The 18865-nt window shown below is 42.7% G+C and overlaps 1 protein-coding gene across 2 annotated transcripts in view; it reads right to left on the reverse strand.

The window, feature by feature from the left end:
- Nucleotides 1-18749, reverse strand: part of ap1m3 (adaptor related protein complex 1 subunit mu 3) — a 37165-nt gene extending 18416 nt beyond the window's left edge. For both annotated transcript variants that reach the window (XM_065009222.1, XM_029633256.2), the window contains exons 1-4: nt 18593-18749; nt 9146-9302; nt 7351-7418; nt 3943-4073 (exon numbers count right to left, since the gene is read on the reverse strand). In XM_065009222.1, the coding sequence (XP_064865294.1) occupies nt 3943-4073; nt 7351-7418; nt 9146-9302; nt 18593-18634 (398 nt within the window). In that variant the 5' untranslated portion in view covers nt 18635-18749. The remainder of the gene's footprint in view (nt 1-3942; nt 4074-7350; nt 7419-9145; nt 9303-18592) is intronic.
- Nucleotides 18750-18865: the final 116 nt, after the last annotated feature.

Here is an 18865-nt window from a genome sequence, read left to right on the forward strand (position 1 = left end):
GAGAGGACAGATACCATTTAGGCTTGTTCAGAGGGGGACTAATACAGGCATCGCTACCTCACTTTCCACTTAGGTGCAAGAACAGAGGAGCAAGCACAACATGAAAAGAAACTCTTGGAAGGACAGCGGAAGCTATTTTATGAAGATATTTGTTTTCTAGGTGATTTCATACCTTGTATTTATTCATTATTGATGAAAGAGCTTATGATACCCCTGAATAGAAAGTTACTTTTAATAAACCTCTTGACTGGAGTAGATAGATTATTGAAAGGATTAGTCTTGGGTTGTGAGCTCGGTAACCATGGTTGTAATTGGAACAAGGGGGTTTACATTGTAATTGTAACGAAAAGACTCAGACTGTGCTAAACTAAACTCTGAGCTCAAATCATTATTTTGTACCGGAAGTACATCTTGTGTGCTCATTAAATTGGTACAATCTACAATTGCTAAAAACAATCAAGTTGACCTCATAGACTGTCAGGCCTTGCACCCATAGCTCCGCGAGAGTGGTTACATGTCACTAGCCCGATCCCATTGTGCCTTTAAACACAGCAGACCTTGTATGACTATCGTCTCCTACTGGCTGTACTATCAGTAACGTATGCTGCAGTGCTGAGTTGTACAACAGGCAGAGATATACTGTTCTGAGAGAGGCTTGTTGTCCTCCAGGGAGGACTGGGTGTCTGAAGGGATGATGTGATGAGATGGGGTGTGGGTAGGAGGGAGATGATGTACCTCCAGTATGCAAACGTTACCATCTGTGGGACACCTGCCTTTGCCTCTCTTTATATCTCACTGACAAACAACCAGGTGACAGACAGCAACACCATCTACTTCCTCAAATACACACACACACACACACACACACACACACACACACACACACACCTGTAATCCCCCCTGATAGATCTCTTCTGCCTGCATCTCTCCAAGCTCCCCCTGGGGTAATGAGACAGATTGATCCATTCTCCATCATGGAACCTTCTGATGCTTGCCGAATTTCTCTCCTCCACTAAACCTTCTCTGGGCTCGTCTGAGAAACCCCGTCCACCACTAAACCTTCCCCGGGCTCGTCTGAGAAACCCCGTCCTCTACTAAACCTTCCCCGGGCTCGTCTGAGAAACCCCCTATCACTCAGATTAGAAGACGCTAGCATGGCTCAAAATGTGTGTCTGCACACTGCACAGGCACCGAAAGATGACCCCCAAAATTGACCAAGAAATGACAAAACACTGGTTTGATTTCACCACTGCACTGTGTTTTACGATAACCCACCTCAAGCAGGGAGATCATTTCATCTCAACACCTCATCACGACTCACAGAGAGTGGAAAGAGATGAAAGACAAGCGGGCTTGTTTGGTTTGGTCCTGATTCTTCTCAGAAATGCTAATGAGTCTATCCGAGAGCAGAGTTGGCGGTAAATCGACAGATTAGCATAAGAATGTCATGTCAGTCATACTACGAAACAACACACACAAACACACTCATTGTCTCACATACACACACAGGGGAAGACAAGGGAATGGTTGGCAGGTCAGGTGGGTAGTGTTTTAAGGGGGGTGGAAAAGCCTATTTGGGGGAGAAGAGGGTGAGGATGGAAGTACGCCGGGATGAGGTGGGGTGGGGTGTCTCCTTGGCAAAACGATGATCGGAACAGAGCTCGTCTGTCTGGAGTGTCGAGTGCAGCCAGCTGACGGCGGTATTGTGTGTGTGTGTGTGTGTGTGTGTGTGTGTGTGTGTGTGTGTGTGTCTCAATGGAAGAAAGTCTAGCGATGATCAGCCCTATTCAGGCCCATGGACACAGACAACATAGACATCACACTGATAAAGGCCTCATCAAACCTCAGGGCAAAATCTTCACATGTCTACACCAGACAGTCACCATGTTATCACAGTAAACAGTTTGCTTGAGCAATTATAAAATACTAAAGTATAGTATGATGTTACAAGCAGGCTTTCAATTGTAAGTGTAAGAAGATGTAATTAAGGAGACATATTTAGCCCGTTGCCGTGGTAGCCTGGCCCTAATTAAGTGAATGCTGAACCTTCTGTCAGAACATGGCACCTTTCCCAGGAGCAAAACAGGAAAACAAATTCCTTTTAAAGAACTAAACCCTTTGAATCCTGTAGGCTATTGTATACTGTCACTAGCCTGGATGCAAGTATGCTGGCAAGCCATCTAGTTCAAAGGTGTGCAGACAGAGGGGTGGACTAACTGACTCCCTCACTCTTTAGCAGAGAAGAAAACCCCAAAATAAAGTATTTTTAACAAGCTAAAGCATGTGGACCCTATATTCTGTAGTTTACATAGCACTGCGGTAGTCTGTTGCATATCATTCTGTTGCATATCATTCTGTTGCATATCATTCTGTTGGATATCAGTCTGTTGGATATCAGTCTGTTGGATATCAGTCTGTTGCATATCAGTCTGTTGCATATCATTCTGTTGGATATCAGTCTGTTGGATATCAGTCTGTTGGATATCAGTCTGTTGGATATCAGTCTGTTGCATATCATTATGTTGGATATCAGTCTGTTGGATATCAGTCTGTTGGATATCAGTCTGTTGGATATCAGTCTGTTGGATATCAGTCTGTTGCATATCATTCTGTTGGATATCAGTCTGTTGGATATATCATATCATTATGTTGATATCAGTCTGTTGGATATCAGTCTGTTGGATATCAGTCTGTTGCATATCATTCTGCATATCATTCTGTTGGATATCAGTCTCTGCATATCATTTGGATATCAGTCTGTTGGATATCAGTCTGTTGGATATCAGTCTGTTGCATATCATTCTGTTGCATATTAGGCTGTTGGATATCAGTCTGTTGGATATCAGTCTGTTGCATATCATTCTGTTGCATATCATTCTGTTGGATATCAGTCTGTTGGATATCAGTCTGTTGGATATCAGTCTGTTGCATATCATTCAGTTGGATATCAGTCTGTTGCATATCATTCTGTTGCATATCATTCTGTTGGATATCAGTCTGTTGGATATCAGTCTGTTGCATATCATTCTGTTGGATATCAGTCTGTTGGATATCAGTCTGTTGCATATCATTCTGTTGCATATCATTCTGTTGGATATCAGTCTGTTGCATATCCTTCTGTTGGATATCATTCTGTTGGATATCAGTCTGTTGGATATCAGTCTGTTGGATATCAGTCTGTTGCATATCATTCTGTTGGATATCAGTCTGATGCATATCATTCTGTTGCATATCATTCTGTTGGATATCAGTCTGTTGGATATCAGTCTGTTGGATATCATTCTGTTGGATATCAGTCTGTTGGATATCAGTCTGTTGGATATCAGTCTGTTGCATATCAGTCTGTTGCATATCATTCTGTTGGATATCAGTAAGTTTGGTACTATGTTGGATATCAGTCTGTTGGATATCAGTCAGCTGGAAATCAGTCAGCTAGAAATAAGTCAGCTGGAAATCAGTCAGTTTGGTAGTATGTTGTAGAAAACACAAAAATAAAGTATTGTTAACAAGCTAAAGCGTTTGGATCCTACATACTGTAGTTTACATAGCACTGTGGTAGTCTGTTAGATATCAGTCAGCTGGATATCAGTCAGTTTGGTACTATGTTGGATATCAGTCTGTTGGACATCAGTCTGTTTGGTAGTATGTTGTATATCAGTCTGTTGGATATCAGTCAGCTGGACATCAGTCAGTTTGGTACTATGTTGGATATCAGTCTGTTGAATATCAGTAAGTTTGGTAGTCTGTTGGATACCAGTAAGTATGGTAATCTGTTGGATATCAGTCTGTTGGATATCAGTCTGCAGGATATCAGTCTGTTGAATATCAGTCAGTTTGGTAGTATGTTTTAGTACTGCCCCTGTATTACAGTCTGAAATGTCAAGCCAAGCCTTCCAAGACAGACTGCAGTATTGATTGACTGGTACTCAGTCCAATACTCACTCTTGCAGGATCTTGCTGTCTGTGGTCTGAGGGAAGCCAAAGTCCATGACCTCGTCCATCAGCTCATACACCGTCACAAAGTTGTCACGGATACTCTCCTCCTCCAGCTCCTTAAAGTACTCCTTAAACACCTACAGATGGGCACACAGACAGACAACTTAATACAGGATCAATACAATAGGATTGCATTCAATTGGTTGGATACAAGCAGTGTACTCCAGTAGGTACAGTTGAAGTCGGAAGTTTACATACACCTTAGCCAAATACATTTAAACTCAGTTTAAAGGATCACCACTTTATTTTAAGAATGTGAAATGTCAGAATAATAGTAGAGAGAACGATTTATTTCAGCTTTTGTGTCTTTCATCCTATTCCCAGTGGGTCAGAAGTTTACATACACTCAATTGCCTTCAAATTGTTTAACTTGGGTCAAACGTTTCAGGTAGCCTTCCACAAGCTTCCCACAATAAGTTGGGTGAATTTTGGCCCATTCCTCCTGACAGAGCTGGTGTAACTGAGTCAGGTTTGTAAGCCTCCTTGCTTGCACACGCTTTTTCAGATCTGCCCACAAATATTCTATAGGATGAGGTCAGGGCTTTGTGAGGGCCACTCCAATACCTTGACTTTGTTTCCCTTAAGCCATTTCCCACAACTTTGGAAGTATGCTTGGGGTCATTGTCCATTTGGACCAAGCTTTAACTTCCTGACTGATGTCTTAAGATGTTGCTTCAATATATCCAAACAATTTTCCCCTCTCATGATGCCATCTATTTTGTGAAGTGCACCAGTCCCTCCTGCAGCAAAGCACCCCCACAACATGATGTTGCCACCCTCGTGCTTCACGGTTGGGATGGTGTTCTTCGGCTTGCAAGCCTCCCCCTCTTTCATGCAAACATAATGGTCATTATGGCCAAACAGTTCAATTTTTGTTTCATGAGACCAGAGGACATTTCTCCAAAAATAACGATCTTTGTCCCCATGTGCAGTTGCAAACCATAGTCTGGCTTTTTTATGGCGGTTTTGGAGCAGTGGCTTCTTCCTTGCTGAGCGACCTTTCAGGTTATGTCGATATAGGACTCGTTTTACTGTGGGTATAGATACGTTTGTACCTTTTTCCTCCAGCATATTCACAAGGTCCTTTGCTGTTTTTCTGGGATTGATTTGCACTTTTCACACCAAAGTACGTTCATCTCTAGGAGACAGAACGCGTCTCTTTCCTGAGCGGTATGACGGCTGTGTGGTCCCATGGTGTTCATACTTGCGTACTATTGTTTGTACAGATGAACGTGGTACCTTCAGGCGTTTGGAAATTGCTCCCAAGGATGAACCAGACTTGTGGAGGTCTACAATATTTTTTCTGAGGTCTTGGCTGATTTCTTTAGATTTTCCATGATGTCAAGCAAAGAGGCACTGAGTTTGAAGGTAGGCCTTGAAATACATCAACAGGTACACCTCCAATTGACTCAAATGATGTCAATTAGCCTATCAGAAGTTTCTAAAGCCATGACATAATTTTCTGGAATTTTCCAAGCTGTTTAAAGGCACAGTCAACTTAGTGTATGTACACTTCTGACACACTGGAATTGTGATACAGTGAATTCTAATTAAAATAATCTGTCTGTTAACAATTGTTGGAAAAATTATTTGGTGTCATGCACAAAGTAGTTGTCCTAACCGATTTGCCAAAACTATAGTTTGTTAACAAGAAATTTGTGGAGTGGTTGAAAAACTACTTTAATGACTCCAACCTAAGTGTATGTAAATTTCCGACTTCAACTGTACTGTACAGTCGTGGCCAAAAGTTTTAAGAATTACACAAATATTAATTTCCACAAAGTTTGCTGCTTCATTGTCTTTAGATATTTTTGTCAGATGTTACTATGGAATACTGAAGTATAATTACAAGCTTTTCATAAGTGTCAAAGGCTTTTATTGACAATTACATGAAGTTGATACGAGGAGTCAATATTTGCAGTGTTGACCCTTCTTTTTCAAGACCTCTGCAATCCGCCCTGGCATGCTGTCAATTAACTTCTGGGCCACATCTTGACTGATGGCAGCCCATTCTTGCATAATCAATGCTTGGAGTTTGTCAAAATTTGTGGGTTTTTGTTTGTCCACCCGCCTCTTGAGGATTGACCACAGGTTCTCAATGGGATTAAGGCCTGGGGAGTTTCCTGGCCATGGACCCAAAATATTGATGTTTTGTTCCCCGAGTCACTTAGTTATCCCTTTTGCCTTACGGAAAGGTGCTCCATCATGCTGTAAAAGGCCATTTTTATCACCAAACTGTTCCTGGATGGTTGGGAGAAGTTGCTCTCGGAGGATGTGTTGGTACCATTCTTTATTCATGGCTGTGTTCTTAGGCAAAATTGTGAGTGAGCCCACTCCCTTGGCTGAGAAGCAACCCCACACATGAATGGTCTCAGGATGCTTTACTGTTGGCATGACACAGGACTGATGGTAGCGCTCACCTTGTCTTCTCCGGACAAGCTTTTTTCCGGATGCCCCAAACAATCGGAAAGGGGATTCATCAGAGAAAATGACTTTACCCCAGTCCTCAGCAGTCCAATCCCTGTACCTTTTGCAGAATATCAGTCTGTCCCTGATGTTTTTCCTGGAGAGAAGTGGCTTCTTTGCTGCCCTTCTTGACACCAGGCCATCCTCCAAAAGTCTTCGCCTAACTGTGCGTGCAGATGCACTCACACCTGCCTGCTGCCATTCCTGAGCAAGCTCTGTACGGGTGGTTCCCGATCCCGCAGCTGAATCAACTTTAGGATACGGTCCTGGCGCTTGCTGGACTTTCTTGGGCGTCGTGAACTATTTGAATACAGATCCCAAGAAACTACTTATCTTCAACACCTTCTTCGCAACAATTGAACCGCTCTCCTTGAAGTTCTTGATGATCCGATAAATAGTTTGATTTAGGTGCAATCTTACTGGCAGCAATATCCTTGCCTGTGAAGCCCTTTTTGTGCAAAGCAATGATGACGGCACGTGTTTCCTTGCAGGTAACCATGATTGACAGAGGAAGAACAATGATTCCAAGCACCACCTTCCTTTTGAAGCTTTCAGTCTTTTATTCAAACTCAATCAGCATGACAGAGTGATCTCCAGCCTTGTCCTCGTCAACACTCACACCTGTGTTAACGAGAGATTCACTGACATGATGTCAGCTTTTGTGGCAGGGCTGAAATGCAGTGGAAGTGTTTTTGGGGATTCAGTTCATTTGCATGGCAAAGAGGGACTTTGCAATTAATTGCAATTAATCTGTTCACTCTTCATAACATCCTGGAGTATATGCAAATTGCCATCATACAAACTGAGGCAGCACTTTGTGAAAATTCATATTTGTGTCATTCTCAAAACTTTTGGCCACGACTGTATATCAGTAAAGCACACACTCACCTCCACCATTTTGTAGAGGAAGGAGTAGACCAGGGCTGCATTGGCATTCTTCTTGGTCATTGCCACCACTGAAGAATAACTTAAGAATGTACTAAAACTGTTGAACAGAAAAGTAACGGGGCCACTGCTGTTTTAAAATATTTTTCACATGGAACTTTTACAACCACTGAGATGGTTGACTCATAAGATTATTTGTTCACAGCATTTCCCTCCAGTTCAGAATAACAGTCGTCCTGAGATGTAAGAGAGACAGAAGATAAATGACATGCAGTGAGGTGTGAACAAGCAGTCGTCCTGAGCATGGTGATGTGTCAGCAAGCAGAGACAGAAGTCGTCCAAAGCGTCCTGAGCATGGTAAGAGAGACAGAAGCTTGGTAACCAAGCATTCGTCCTGAGCATGGTAAGAGAGACAGAAGCTTGGTAACCAAGCAGTCGTCCTGAGCATGGTAGGAGAGACAGAAGCTTGGTAACCAAGCAGTCGTCCTGAGCATGGTAAGAGAGACAGAAGTCGTCCTGAGCATGGTAGACCAAGCTTAGTAACCAAGCAGTTCCTGAGCATGGTAAGAGAGACAGAAGCTTAGTAACCAAGCAGTCGTCCTGAGCATGGTAAGAGAGACAGAAGCTTAGTAACCAAGCAGTCGTCCTGAGCAGTAAGAGAGACGTCCTGAGCATGGTAAGAGTAACCAAGCAGTCGTCCTGACAGAAGACTTGTAACCAAGCAGTAACCAAGCAGTCGTCCTGAGCATGGTAAGAGAGACAGTCGTCCTGAGCATGGTAAGAGAGACAGAAGGTAACCAAGCAGTCGTCCTGAGCATGGTAAGAGAGACAGTAACCAAGCAGCTTAAGAGAGACAGAAGTAACCAAGCAGTCGTCCTGAGCATGGTAAGAGAGACAGAAGCTTAGTAACCAAGCAGTCGTCCTGAGCATGGTAAGAGAGACAGAAGCTTGGTAACCAAGCAGTCGTCCTGAGCATGGTAAGAGAGACAGAAGCTTAGTAACCAAGCAGTCGTCCTGAGCATGGTAAGAGAGACAGAAGCTTGGTAACCAAGCAGTCGTCCTGAGCATGGTAAGAGAAGACAGAAGTCCTGAGCTTGGTAACCAAGCAGTCGTCCTGAGCATGGTAAGAGAGACAGAAGCTTGGTAACCAAGCAGTCGTCCTGAGCATGGTAAGAGAGACAGAAGCTTGGTAACCAAGCAGTCGTCCTGAGCATGGTAAGAGAGACAGAAGCTTGGTAACCAAGCAGTCGTCCTGAGCATGGTAAGAGAGACAGAAGCTTGGTAACCAAGCAGTCGTCCTGAGCATGGTAAGAGAGACAGAAGCTTGGTAACCAAGCAGTCGTCCTGAGCATGGTAAGAGAGACAGAAGCTTGGTAACCAAGCAGTCGTCCTGAGCATGGTAAGAGAGACAGACAGTAACCAAGCAGTCCTGAGCATGGTAAGAGAGACAGAACCAAGCAGTCGTCCTGAGCATGGTAAGAGAGACAGAAGCTTGGTAACCAAGCAGTCGTCCTGAGCATGGTAAGAGAGACAGAGTCGTCCTGAGCATGGTTGGTAACCAAGCAGTTGTCCTGAGCATGGTAAGAGAGACAGAAGCTTAACCAAGGTAAGCCAAGCAGTCGTCCTGAGCATGGTAAGAGAGACAGAAGCTTGGTAACCAAGCAGTCGTCCTGAGCATGGTAAGAGAGACAGAAGCTTGGTAACCAAGCAGTCGTCCTGAGCATGGTAAGAGAGACAGAAGCTTGGTAACCAAGAAGGCCTGACTGAGCAGTAACAGGAATTCCTGTGGACAGGATACAGTAGAGGTTTCTGTGTTTGATCCACAGGAAGTGGGCGGAGCCGTGTGTCACCAGGGGCGATGAGTCTGCGTCCTCCTCCATCCTCATCATAATGGGCATGAAGTGGTCGACCTCATTCATGTCCATGTTTCCCATGTAGTTACGACTGATCAACACCTACAGGGAAAACACATAACAGGGTGAAGATGTGTAAATAGGGTAAAGTGTTGCACACACATATAGTTATGGCATATCAACACCTGAAACCACACGACACAGAGGGCACTGTAACACATTAATGAAATTCATTTTCAATTCAATTCGGTTCATCTTTATTTAGATAGGATAGTTCACTCGGCACTGTCGGCAGCAATTCTCACTGTTATCCAGGGAGTCCATAGAGGCAGTTATGCAACAGAAGAAATTCAAAAAGATCAAACATGGAGCATATGCCCTTCCCCTTGTTGTGAAGGCTCAGCAGTAAGCTGTGGAAGACGTACAGTAAATGTAAGGAGCAACAGCCTCTGTTTAGAAACATAAAATAACTGACAACTAATCTGGGATCACAATGCCCAATGACAGCATTGTGTAAAAAAATATCTCTCTCTCACACACCACAAGATACACTGGAGTGACCGGAGGGAACTCTCACTCACACACTCGCACACACCCTTTCATTTCAACACCAATAACAAGATGAGTCAGCATTGAGAGTCGCTGGGCTGGAGCCCTCACACTCTGATAGATCAAAGCATATGCTTGAAGGATCTCACACACTGAAGCAGACCTGGGATAAACTAGTTTTAGCTATGCTTTTCTGGAGAAACAAAAGATGTGACCAGAACTATTTGAATACAGATCCCAAGAAACAACTTATTTTAAAAAACTATTTGAATACAGATCGGAGAAAGCAACTAAACTCAGCAAAAAATAAATGTCCCTTTTTCAGGACCCTGTCTTTCAAAGATCATTCGTAAAAAATCCAAATAACTTCACAGATCTTCATTGTAAAGGGTTTAACACTATGTCCCATGCTTGTTCAATGAACCATAAACAATTAATGAACATGCACCTGTGGAACAGCTTACAGACGGTAGGCAATTAAGGTCACAGTTATGAAAACTTAGGACACTAAAGAGGCCTTTCTACTGACTCTGAAAAACACCAAAAGAAAGATGCCCAGGGTCCCTGCTCATCTGCGTGAACGTGCCTTAGGCATGCTGCAAGGAGGCATGAGAACTGTAGATGTGGCCAGGGCAATAAATTGCAAGGTCCGTACTGTGAGACGCCTAAGACAGCACTACAGGGAGACAGGACGGACAGCTGATCGTCCTCGCAGTGGCAGACCACGTGTAACAACACCTGCACAGGATCGGTACATCCGAACATCACACCTGCGGGACAGGTACAGGATGGTAACAACAACTGCCCGAGTTACACCAGGAACGCACAATCCCTCCATCAGTGCTCAGATTATCCGCAATAGGTTGAGAGAGGCTGGACTGAGGGCTTGTAGGCTGTCGTAAGGCAGGTCCTCACCAGACATCACCGGCAACAACGTCCCCTTTGGGCACAAACCCACCGTCGCTGGATCAGATAGGACTGGCAAAAAGTGCTCTTCACTGACGAGTCACGGATTTGTCTCACCAGGGGTGATGGTCGGATTCACGTTTATCGTCGAAGGAATAAGCGTTACACTGAGGCCTGTACTCTGGAACGGGATCGAGTTGGAGGTGGAGGCTCCGTCATGTTCTGGGGCGGTGTGTCACAGCATCATCGGACTGAGATAGTTGTCATTGCAGGCAATCTCAACGCTGTGTGTTACAGGGAAGACATCCTCCTCCCTCATGTGGTAGCCTTCCTGCAGGCTCATCCTGACATGACCCTCCATCATTTGGGGCGGCAGGGTAGCCTAGTGGTTAGAGCGTTGGACTAACCGGAAGGTTAAACCCCCGAGCTGACAAGGTACAAATCTGTCGTTCTGCCCCTGAACACTGTTCCTAGGCCGTCATTGAAAATAAGAATTTGTTCTTAACTGACTTGCCTAGTTAAATAAAGGTCAAATAAATAAAAAATATTTAAAAATCATGACAATGCCACCAGCCATACTGCTCATTCTGTGCGTGATTTCCTGCAAGACAGGAATGTCAGTGTTCTGCCATGGCCAGCGAAGAGCCCGGATCTCAATCCCATTGAGCACGTCTGGGACCTGTTGGATCGGAGGGTGAGGGCTAGGGCCATTCCCCCCAGAAATGTCTGGAAACTTGCAGGTGCCTTGGTGGAAGAGTGGGGTAACATCTCACAGCAAGAACTGGCAAATATGATGCAGTCCATGAGGAGGAGATGCACTGCAGTACTTAATGCAACTGGTGGCCACACCAGATACTGACTGTTACTCTTGATTTTGACAAACCCTTTGTTCAGGGACACATTATTCCATTTCTGTTAGTCACATGTCTGTGGAACTTGTTCAGTTTATGTCTCAGTTGTTGAATCTTGTTATGTTCATACAAATATTTACACGTAAATTTGCTGAAAATAAACGCAGTTGACAGTGAGAGGACTTTTGTTTTTTTTCTGAGTTTATACGTTTAAACTATTTGAATACAGATCTGAGAAAGCAAGGACTTGAAACAAATATGTGAATACAGATGTTAGGAAGTGACTACTTTTCAGAAACTATTGGATTGGTTGCCTTCCATTTTTAGCAGGGCTGTTTCTGGAACTGCATGTTGAAGATAGAAACAGAATGAATAGAGCACACACAATCTACTATACTATTCCAATCTATCTGAAAGTCATATTTGATCTACACAATACATTTCTATCTGAACATTTTGCTCCAGGTGTACATAATCAATTCAAACCAATTATATTTTTTACAAACAAGTTGTGATGCTCAACTACTGTATGAATCTTTCAACATGCCACTGGAAAGGTAGAAAAAGCTGCAATTCATTTTATGATACTTGAAAATACTGCAGATATTTTATATTTGAACAAATTAATTTGCAAATAGCAAGTTGGATGCTTAGCAAAAACAACTTCAAACCTCCTTGTCGATCTGAGGGTAAGTGTTCTTGTTTCAAACAAACACTATACAATCTATAAAGGGATAGTTTGTATTCTGAATAAACCATTATTTTCCATCTACCTTGGCTGTAGTTGATTTCAAGAAGGCAGTTTTGGGATATTTAGTTTCCTTTTGACACTTATTAGCTGTATTCTGTTACTGTTTTGAAGTTTCAAAAGTGTTCTACTCTAATGTTGAGGTGATTACATAACCCTCATTAAATTCTGGGCTATATTAAGATTCATATCTAAGAGCCCTCCAAACCATGTGCTTATGATCATATATTTGAACTAACTCAACAGGTGTAGTTTTTGATTCTTCAAATATTTGGCAGCAATCAATACATATTTTGGGGTTTTCAAATAACTTGCATATATTCAAATACCTTTTCAAATATTATGTTTTTCTGTATTTGAATATCAAAGAAAATAGTTGCCTTTTTAGTTCCTTGAGTATTTGAAAAGTTGGTATTTTCATATTAAATACAATGTTCTTCCCAGGTTTGCACTGAAGAGGGCCCTCTGTCACACAGGATACTCCTCACACAGTGAAAGGATGTGGACAGGCTCTTCCTCTTTCTTTAGCTATAAAAGGATGGTGGAATCCCAGACAGACCGACAGACAGTTCAAAGCTTGTTGCATTTAAAGAGGAGTCTTGACGCACATGCAAGGAAACTCCAAAGCTACCTGACTGTTAAGAATGTAGAGGTAAATGTCAGTGTTCAACTAATACCATTTTGAGAATTAAAAATAACATGTTTGGCTTCTGATTAAAATGTACAGTAAACTGCCATGAAGGTTCAAGGAAATGAAAAAGTACAAATATTGTTCAAACCCATTGTCACTGTCCCTTCATCAACACCTCCCCCTCTGTGTTAATCAAGCGCATGTACCAGAACATGCCATGGCAAGTTCCTCATTCCATGTTTAAATCCCCAGACACTTTCTGCAGTCATCATGAACTAGCAAACCTCACTCCAGACACTTTCTGCAGTCATCATGAACTAGCAAACCTCACTCCAGACACTTTCTGCAGTCATCATGAACTAGCAAACCTCACTCCAGTCACTTTCTGCAGTCATCATGAACTAGCAAACCTCACTCCAGACACTTTCTGCAGTCATCATGAGCTAGCAAACCTCACTCCAGACACTTTCTGCAGTCATCATGAACTAGCAAACCTCACTCCAGACACTTTCTGCAGTCATCATGAACTAGCAAACCTCACTCCAGACACCTTTTTGTTTTTCATTAAACCACTTTAATGGGGAATTGTTTGATCATTTCCTTTCAGATTTGATTTACTGTAACTAAGTACTGATGTTCTACTGCCAGTATCTGTTTAACTGCCAGTATCAAATGTCTGCCAGTGTTGACTTACGTGGTTAAAGTTTGACGCCACACTAATGTAGCTATGATTCTGTAGTCTTCCTATCTTCTCGGGCTGGTGTTTACAGATCATTCTCCCTGTTGCAACTTGTAATTAAACCAGATTGACTATATATGTGACCTCTTTTATTCCCCTGAAAATCCCCTTTGCACAGTTTCTCTGAAACATTACATTTGTGTTATGCTAGCCTAGACTCCAGCCATTATAGGATGTTGGTCTGGTGGCGTGAGACTATTCTGCTAACTTTAAATGTGAACCTACAGACACACAGCAACTCTTAAGAGTTAGGCAGTGCCTCCTGCTACAGTGAAACAGATCTGAGAGACTGCTGCAGTGATGCTGTTACCGTTTGAGATTGAACGAGAGACATATCTGGGAAGCTGAAATCAAGCTTGGTTCACCTTCAGTCCCACTGTTGGCTGACAAACGGTAAAACACACTGACTGGCTGTAATGAGGGCCCTTAGGCCTGCTTCACACACTCATCCCCTTAACTATAGGACAATTCTACCAGGGGAAGATTGTTTGGTAACAGGATACTGGTCATTGTTAATGAGGCATCGATATGAACTACTGTCTGTATGCTCTTCAGAGGCTGACGGCACATCTCAATTAAGATAAACAGACTAGCGATCGCTTCGGGTCAGTCTCAAAGGGTACTCTTCCTATGTGACTCACTACTTCTGACCAGAGTCTACATAAGGAATAGGGTGCCGTTTGGGAAAACTAGCTCAGTCATTTGGAGGTAATAATCATGGAGTATCTATCAAGCTCCCAGAGGGTCTCCAAAAAACGTGCCTTTTACCTCTGAGAAGGACAGGGTTTGACAATCGAGCACACATGGCAACTCAATATTTAATCCTGAAAGATCTACAGTATCTATACATCGTGTAGTTTCACACATATTGAGACAGAAAATGTGCACTTTAAAAGTTGTGTACACTCATCCAGAATTGCAGGTGCAGGGTACACAAAGTAAAGAATAGACACTGCACCCTGATGAATGCTCCCGCTGTTTAAATGTGCTCAATTAAAGAGCTGGGGAGAATTCATCAGTGTGCTGGTGGCCATTTAACTTTCAAGTGAAGTCAGAGTACAAAACAAAGCAGGCATTTATCAGCATAACAATATATTTCAAAGACAGAGATTTTGAAACATTCACTTGAACAGTACAGCATACAGCTACATTCATAACATCTCACTACTACAAACCAGTGTGGTGATACACTGCCTGTATACAGCCACTCTAGTCTCCAAGAGACAGACAACCAGTGTGTTGATACACTGCCTGTATACAGCCACTCTAGTCTCCAAGAGACAGACAACCAGTGTGTTGATACACTGCCTGTATACAGCCACTCTAGTCTCCAAGAGACGGACAACCAATGAAACAGCTACATTGGAAGCATGTCTGTTTGCCCTCCAGCCAGGGAGCAGCTGGGGCTTTCACTACAGCCCAGCCTGGGTCAGAGGTATTGGATTGCTCCCAGGGCAAGGAGAGAAAGGCTTTAATCAGCACAATCAGGGATGCAGGCAAGGACCTATGAGATGGTAATCTTTCCCCCTGACACCTTCAGGCACTGGTGGGGCCTTTTGTCCTTTCTCTACAAAATTATTAACATGACCATCCAAATAAGGAAAGTCAGGTTTGGTGTGATTACACTATACTCTGAGGTGCGTTCAGTTCGCCTGAACGTTTGCTACGCTATGGAATGGTTTGTACTGAATGACATGTTTCTCCAAAACATTCTTGTAAGTTTGAACAGACTTTGAGGTATGTTTTCTCCTATTTGGTGGATGTGGCGCAGTGTGGCTTGAAGCAATGAGTGACTTATTTAAAGGGCCGTGGCCATGCTGACTGTGTCCAACAACTCAACCGTTTACGTTCAGATGAACGTTCCAGAACATAAAAACGTACTGAAAGCAGCCTTGCTGTCTGAGCCGGCTTGATTTGACCAGGTACTCCAGACTTTATTAATGGTTTGTTTGTATGCAAACAAATGAATGTAGGCTATTATTGCATGTTAATTATATATATGTTAGTAAATTACACAGTTAGCAACTTTGTAAACATTCTGTAAGTCTAATAAGAAATATGAGCACAGAACAAGAGAAAAGGTTGCCTGACCAGTCTGTCAGGTAAAGCCTAATATTGAATAGGCATGGTACACTTTGGTGTTGCAGAACAAGTTTGACCAGGAATGTTTCTATTCACAACACCGGAGCCATATTCATTAGGTCTTCCAAACGAAAGAGGAGGTTACCTACCGGAATTTGTCCAACTGAAACGTTTTGCAACAAATTCGGCGTAATGAATACACCTCAGCAATGTCTTCACTACGAACCAAACAGATCCAAATGGAACGAAACGGGGAGGGACCTACCTACATTTGTCCAATAGAAACTCAAATTTTCGGACCACTGACTGCACTGCTGCTACACTGTAACCTGCCCGACAACAGTCCATCGTCTTCTGTGAATGGTTGTATGTGAATGCGCTATAATTTGACAATAAATTATTTCCAATTTTAGAAGAGGCACATATAAACCATCTGGGGTTCAGAGATCCTTGGAGTAGATTGCTATTTCTCTGGCAACAAACGTGAAATATATAATTGATCCAATCACAAAGTGGAATGCCTATGTGGTCAATGCCTACTGTGGTATGAGGGCAGGTTTCCCAGGTGTATTCGACAAAAGCAAGGTCGCGAAAAAATGTTTCTAAAGATCAACTGGGTTTGAAATGGGGTGGATTTTGGTCATTGAACAAAAATATAAAAGTGTCAAGTGTTGGTTGCATGTTTCATGAGCTGAAATAAAATATCCCAGAAATTGTCCACAAACACAAAAACGTATTTCTCTGAAAGTTTGTGCACACATTTGTTTACATCCCTGTTAGTGAGCGTTTCTCCTTCTCCATGATAATCCATCCATCTGACAGTTGTGGCATATCAAGAGGCTTACTAAGCATGGTCATTACGTAAGTGCACCTTGTGCTGGGGACAATAAAGGGCAACTCTAAAATCTGCAGTTTTGTCACACAGCACAATTCCACAGATGTCTCAAGTTTTGAGGGTGCGTACAATTGGCATGCTGACTGCAGGAATATGCCAGAGAATTGAATGTTAATTTCCCTACCATAAAGTTGTTTTAGAGAATTTGGCAGTATGTCTAACTGGCCTCACACTGCAGACCATCCCAGGACCTCCACATCTGTCTTCTTCACCTGCGGGATCGTTTGAGACCAGCCACCCAGACAGCTAATGAAACTGGGTTTCCACAACCAAAGAATTTCTGCACAAATTGTCAGAAACCTTCTCTGGGAAGCTCGTCTGCATGCTCATCGTCCTCACTAAGGACTTGACCTGACTGCATTTCGGCGTCGTAACCAACTGCTGTGGGTAAATAGTCACCGTCGATGGCCACTGGCACGCTGTAGAAGTGTACTTCACGGATTCATCACAGTTTCAACTGTACCAGGCAGACGGCAGCTAGTGTTTATGGCGTCGTGTGGGTGAGCGGTTTGCTGATGTCAATGTTGTGAACAGAGAGTCCCATGGTGGTGGTGGGGTTATGGTATGGGCAGGCATAAGCTATGGACAACGGACACAATTGCATTTTATCTATGGCAATTTGAATGCACAGAGAAACCGTGATGAAATCCTGAGGCCCATTGTCGTGCCATTCATTCGCCGCCATCACTTCATGTTTCAGCACAGCCCCATGTCGCAAGGTTCTGTACACAATTCCTGGAAGCTGAAAATGAAATGTCCCAGTTCTTCCATGGCCTACATTCTCACCAGACATGTCACCTATTGAGCATGTTTGGGATGCTCTGGATTGACGTGTACAACGACATGTACGACATCGTGTTCCAGTTCCCACCAATATCCAGCAACTTCACACAGCCATTGAAGAGAAGTGGGACAACATTCCACAGGCCACAATCAACAGCCTGATCAACTCTATGCAAAGGAGACGAGTCACGCTGCATGAGGCAAATGGTGGTCACACCAGACACTGACTGGTTTTCTGATCCACACCCCTACTTTTTTTTTAAAGGCATCTGTGACCAACAGATGCATATCTGTATTCCCAGTCATGTGAAATCCATAGATTAGGGTCTAATTCATTTATTTCAATTGACTGATTTCATTATATGAATTGTAACTCAGTAAAATATTTGAAATTGTTGCATGTTGTGTATATATTTTTGTTTAGTATATAAGCTCCACTCCACATTTAATTCTACATTTCTACTGCTTGCTAAATATTTTGTTTAAACAAAAAACATGTATTTGCAGGATAAGGATTGGCCTGACTTTCAAGAATGCCTGAATTGCTATGCCTCAATTTCCTGGTTGGTTGGCAAGTTTCACCATCCAATTATTTCAGATCTAAAAGAGTGCAACTTTCACCATGGTCCATTATTGTATTCTATCCATTCTGGCTTTCGCGAATGAATAGACATTAAACGGATAGGCAGGGCATGCAGGCTGTCGCCCATGTATTAATGCGCAATTTGCCTAAATGTGTTAATCAAAACACATCAACCACTGCATTTTATGTCGATTTCTTTTTTTAGGTGTGACGTCATTACGTCCAGCTGTTTTCATCCACACAAGATAGTTCAATGGAAACACCTTCGCAGACAATTGTAGAATCTATTTTCTATGCGAACTTTCATAAATGTCGACAACAAAAAAATCACTGCACAAGCTATTGGAAACATAGCTAGTGACGAATTCTGAGAAACAAATTACATTTAGTTGTAAATATGAAAAGATAAACAAATATGTAATTTTACAATAGCCTGCCCTACCGCTCTTTCATTTTCTTATGTGCGCTTTTACGCATGGATTTCTGCGCTACACTGGCAGATGCAGGCGCTGTTGATCGATGCGAACTAGTCTTCCTTAAAACCGCAACAGCAACGCAAGACTAATCGATGTCAAACTATAAACTTATCCGCCAGTGCCACGTAGACAGTCAAGTCTCAACTTACCTTTCCTTTAAGGTCCAGGATGAATATAGCAGACGCCGACATCCTAATAAACTAATAGCACAAAAAATATAAATATTTGACGTTGAATATCCCTTACAACATTTCATTCAGTGCATCTCCCATCTCACGCGCTGTTGTCTAATGCACGCCACTGCTCTTTCCGGGTAGTATTTCGTCGTCAGACCTGTCAAGCAGCTTTCAACGCAACAGAGCATGCAAAACCAATCCTACATCAATTATTAGGTCTACATATGGTATCGATTCTCTTCTATT

The sequence above is a fragment of the Oncorhynchus nerka genome, linkage group LG24, assembly GCF_034236695.1.
Source record: "Oncorhynchus nerka isolate Pitt River linkage group LG24, Oner_Uvic_2.0, whole genome shotgun sequence".
NCBI lineage: Eukaryota > Metazoa > Chordata > Actinopteri > Salmoniformes > Salmonidae > Oncorhynchus > Oncorhynchus nerka.